The 5,019-nt window shown below is 47.8% G+C and overlaps 1 protein-coding gene across 1 annotated transcript in view; it reads left to right on the forward strand.

The window, feature by feature from the left end:
• Positions 1-4,466: 4,466 nt before the first annotated feature.
• DUS3L (dihydrouridine synthase 3-like) overlaps positions 4,467-5,019 on the forward strand; it is a gene marked incomplete at its 5' end in the record, with an annotated part of 30,789 nt that continues 30,236 nt past the window's right edge. The window contains one exon of the mRNA XM_015422641.1: positions 4,467-4,630. Within this exon, the coding sequence (XP_015278127.1) occupies positions 4,467-4,630 (164 nt within the window). The remainder of the gene's footprint in view (positions 4,631-5,019) is intronic.

A 5,019-nucleotide genomic window follows, 5' to 3' on the forward strand; every position in this document is an offset into this window, starting at 1 on the left:
AAATAGGTACCACTGCGGTGGGAAGGGAACAGTGTTCCGTGCACCTCGGTGTCTAGTCATGCCGGCCACATGACCACGGAAACATCTTTGGACAGCGCTGGCTCTTCGGCTTGGAAACGGAGATGAGCTGTTCCCTTCCTAGAGTCGGATTCGACTGGCTTTCGAGCAAGGGAAACCTTTACCTTTACCTAATTCATAGGATCACCATAAGTCAGAAGCAACTTGACAGCACTTTACACACACACAGAGATTATAGGTTTATTATAAAAGAGAGGGGGAAAAGAGAAAGGGTGGTTGGGTTCAAAAAGTAGTGGCAAAAGAGCAAAACCAAATACAGGGAAAAGGCGCACACAATAACATAGCACATAGACTTCCAAATACAAAGCAATACACTTTATCTAGGCTGTAGCAGGTTCTCCAGAGCATGTGCAAAGTTTCTTGCAACAACAAAATGTTGGAGGAGTCTTTAACCTCTACTCAACCTCCTGTCATTCACGCCACTCACTAGCTGATCTTTTCCGCTGGAGAGGCCGGGGATTGAACCAAGGAGCTACTGAGTGCCAAGCGGATGCTCTGCCACTGAGTCACAGCCTCTTTCTCACTGAGACTCCAGTACCAATACCAATTTGTATATTACGGTCAAAGACCCAGCAAATAACAACATTTCATAACTAATCTATAATACATCCAAATATAACCAAATATCAAAATATACAGTTCAAAGCAGACACAGCTTAAAACCTGGATATACAAATTCCAATACCAAATCTAAAATTTTAGACCTGAAATTAGTAAAATGATTGGATATTTTTGGTTAGGAGCTTTTCCAGGAGTCTTATAGCTTGAATAGTAAATGTCGACACTTTTAAAGGAATTTCTTGGTCCATATCAGCTAAAGGCTTATCTAAATAAAATCTGGAATCCCTCCCTGGGAACTGGCTACAAATCAGCGATATATAGACCGAATATTCTGATAAAGTTTACCGAATAGTCTGATAAAGTTTACACTTGAGTAGTACATGTTAAGCAGCGCAGGGATTACATAGCTGGATCACATGCTTATAGTGACAGGCAACACGTACCAGACAGTGCAGTACAGACCACAGACCCTGTCCCTTTATCAGAACACCTTCCTGAGAAACATTTCATAATGTTGGATCAGGCCAATGGCCCATCCAGTCCAGCACTCTGTGTCACACAGTGGCCCAAAATACCAGGTGCCATCAGGAGGTCCAGCAGTGGGGCCAGGACACTAGGAGCCCTCCCACTGTTGTGCCCCCCCCCCCAAGCACCAAGAATACAGCGCATCCCTCGCCCCAGCCTGAGAGTTCCTATAAGGACATAAGAGAAGCCAATGTTGGATCAGGCCAATGGCCCATCCAGTCCAACACTGGCCGAAAACACCAAGTGCCATCAGGAGGTCCAGCTGTGGGGCCAGGACACTAGAAGCCCTCCCACTGTTGCCCCCCCTCCAAGCACCAAGAAGAAAGAGCATCCCTTGCCCCAGACATAAGAACATACAATGGCGCATCCACTCCACCACTCTGTGTCACACAGTGGCCAAAAATACCAGGTGCCATCAGGAGGTCCAGCAGTGGGGCCAGGACACTCTTGCCCCACCAAGCCCCAAGAATACAGAGCATCCCTTGCCCCAGCCTGAGAGTTCTTATTTATACCTTGTGGCCAATAGCCCCGATGGACCTCTGCTCCATATAAGAACATAAGAGAAGCCAATGTAGGATCCGGCCAATGGCCCATTCAGTCCAACACTCTTGTCACACAGCGGCCAAAAATACCAGGGGCCATCAGGAGGTCCAGCAGTGGGGCCAGGACACTAGGAGCCCTCCCACTGTTGCCCCCCCAGCACCAAGAATACAGACCATCACCTGCCCCAGCCTGAGAGTTCCTATAAGAACATAAGAGAAGCCAATGTTGGATCAGGCCAATGGCCCATCCAGTCCAACACTCTGTCACACAGTGGCCCAAAATACCAGGTGCCATCAGGAGGTCCATCAATGAGGCCAGGACCCCAGAAGCCCTCCCACTTTTCCCCCCTCCCCCCCAGGCACTAAGAATGCAGTGCATCCCTGTAAAGGGATATTTTACAATATCCCTGTAAAGTTAGGCTGGTATTATTTCCATACTGCAGATGGGAAGCTGAGATGCTTTCTTAAAGAAAATTAGTGATGCCCAGGATGTAGGAGGAATTTGGACTTTGGGCTGCTGTTCCCAGCAAGAACTGAAAGGTCCAGATATATTCAGCCCAGCAAGGATGCTATGGGTGGGGGAAGCAGAGGGGAGGCAATGACAGTTCTCCAAAGTTTGGGACTGGTTTGGGGAAAGAGACAGAATGCTTTTCATCCTGTTTCCAAGAACTGAGAAGAAGAAACTCTTTTCTGGCTCGTCACTTCCCTGCCCAGTCAAAGGTTTTCAAAATCTGCTGCTGCTGCAAGTTCTGCTTCCTTCCATGGGAAGGAGGTGTCTTGTGATACTCAAACATTCTTAATACGCCATCTCAAGTAATTAATGAAGGATGACTAGCACTTTATGATTTTATGATTCATATGCATTTGAATTGTTTTAAAATGATTTTATGTTGTTTTATTGGTATTTTTGTACCAACTGTGTAAGCCGCCTTGAGCCTGCTTGCGGGGAGGGCAGGGTACAAATTGAATAAATATTGATAAGCAGTAGGACAGTAAGGATCCATAATTGCATGAGTAAGGATTAGTTTTGTATTAAATGATTAGAGGTTATAAGAGATCTGAATATGAGAATCCATAGATATGAAATTATTACAATTTAAACATGATTAATTAACTGGAATGTTTTATGAAAATATAAAGTCATAAGATTGTATAAATCTTTTAAAGAAGTTATAGAATGCTTTTATGCTGTAAAGGCAATACTTTGGCTTTGTGCAGATATCAAGAAATGCATGGACTTAAGCGATCAGTTAATACAAAGAATTACCTGATTGTATAAATAGAATTATTAATGTCATGTAATAGTGTCTGTAGAAGTAATTGCGAGCACTATTTTCTTTTTTTTCTTTGTACCCCTTTCCTACTACCTATTTCCCTACCCTCTTCCCTTTATAATATTCAATTAAAAATCTAAAAATTAAAAAAGGAAGGGTGGAGTTTGAAGGGGGGGAAGAGCTCTCAGCAAAGTAGAATGCCCTAGACCAGGGGTGTCAAACATGCGGCCCGGGGGCCAGATCAGGCCCCGGAGGGCTTCTATGAGGCCCGCAGTGGAACTGGCTGTCTTCTTCTGCTTCTGCTTCCAGTTCTGCCGCTCCTGCGTCATGGTAGATATGCAGCTTACAGATACACACCTGAACAGCAGACTCAAGATTGCAACAGCACAGACATTCTGATGCAACAATTCAGAACAAGAGGTGTCAGTTATCAGACACCATTAAATAAACAAAATATTGCAAGAGTGCTACTGTGTTAAGCATGTTTTTATTTTAAGTTTTAAAAAATGTGTTTGTGTCCTTTATAAAGTTTGTATCTCTGCTACCTGGCATGACATCTTATGACACACAGGGCCTGTCCCAACAAGGTCTCATTTATGCCAGATCCGGCCCTCAGAACAGATGAGTTTGACACCCCTGGACTAGAGCCCACCCTCCAAAGCAGCCATTTTCTCCAAGGGAGCTGATCTCTGTCATTCCGGGGTCTTTTTGTAGCGGGAACTCCTTTGCATATCAGGCGACACACCCCTATGTAGCCAATCCTCCAAGAACTTGCAGAGCTCTTCTTACAGGAGCGACTGTAAACTCTTAGAGGACTGGCTACATTAGGGGTGTGTTGCCTAATATGCAAAGGAGTTCCAGCTACAAAAAGAGCCCGGTTAATGCTTAAGATTGACCAATAATCGATATTACAGCAAATAAAGTTAAAGGTTCCCTTGCTCAAAAGCCTCGACTCTAGGGTTGCGGTGCTCATCTCCGTTTCAAAGCCGAAGAGTCAGCGCTGTCCGAAGACGTTTCCGTGGTCATGCGGCCGGCATGACTAAACACCAAGGCGCACCGAACGCTGTTATTACAGCTAATAGGCATGATTATTACCCATAAAACCCGAAGTTATCTCCTCAAAACTCTGTGTTGTGGGAAGCCCCGCCCAGACACTGACGCACTTCCCCGCTTTCTCTTTCCTCCCCAGCCCGCCCGTTTCTCTGTCTCCGCCTTCTTCGCCCCTCCCCTTCCTCGCTCCCTCTCGCCCCCCTCCCTTTCGTCATTCTCCGGACTCCGCCGCTACTGCCGCTCTATGCTTCACCCTCTCTGTGGTAAACCCCGGTTCTGAGGAGGAAAAAAAACCCCTGACTAAATTCACAAAACGGGAACGGGAGGCCGGGTCAACCATGTTGCCTTTCCCTCGGCAACTCTATGGCCAAACGTTCGCTGTCCTTGAGGGCGAGGGGAGGGGGAAAGACCGACCGGCTGAAAGGGAAACCGGAAGTCCCGTCTGCCCCGTGCGCTTCGCTTTGGTCTGTCTTCCGTCTCGCGGGTGGCGCCCTCGCGGTTTTGGGGCTGCGCCTGCGGAGAGAAGCGTGCGCTTGGGGGAGGCGGGGAGGCCGGAGCCGGCATGGAGGTCCCTGCAGGGGTGGCGCCCATCAGAGCCCCGTGAGTAAGGGAACCCCCCCCCCTCCGCCAGCCCAGTCTCTGCGAGGGGGCCCAGTCCCCTTCCGCGCTCAATCCCTACCCACCCGATGGCTCCTTCTGATCAGCCCCCTTCCAGGGAGCTCTCCCTCCCGGCGCATTTCTTCTCCCCCATAGCAAAAAACCAGGCACCCATCGTCCCCTTTTAGTGAAAAGGTTCCCACCCTTCTCTGGACCTGAGCTGAAACTTTTAGAAGAAGAGATTGGATTTATACCCCAGGGCCCTTCACTACCCGAAGGCGTCTCAGAGCGGCTTACAAACTCCTTTCACTTCCCCTCCCCACAACAGACACCTGGGAGGGAGGTGGGGCTGAGAGAGCTCTTGACAGAAACTGCTCTTTTTCAAGGACAGC

The sequence above is a fragment of the Gekko japonicus genome, unplaced genomic scaffold (assembly GCF_001447785.1).
Source record: "Gekko japonicus isolate JY-2015 unplaced genomic scaffold, Gekko_japonicus_V1.1 scaffold2030, whole genome shotgun sequence".
NCBI classification, from domain to species: Eukaryota; Metazoa; Chordata; class Lepidosauria; order Squamata; family Gekkonidae; genus Gekko; species Gekko japonicus.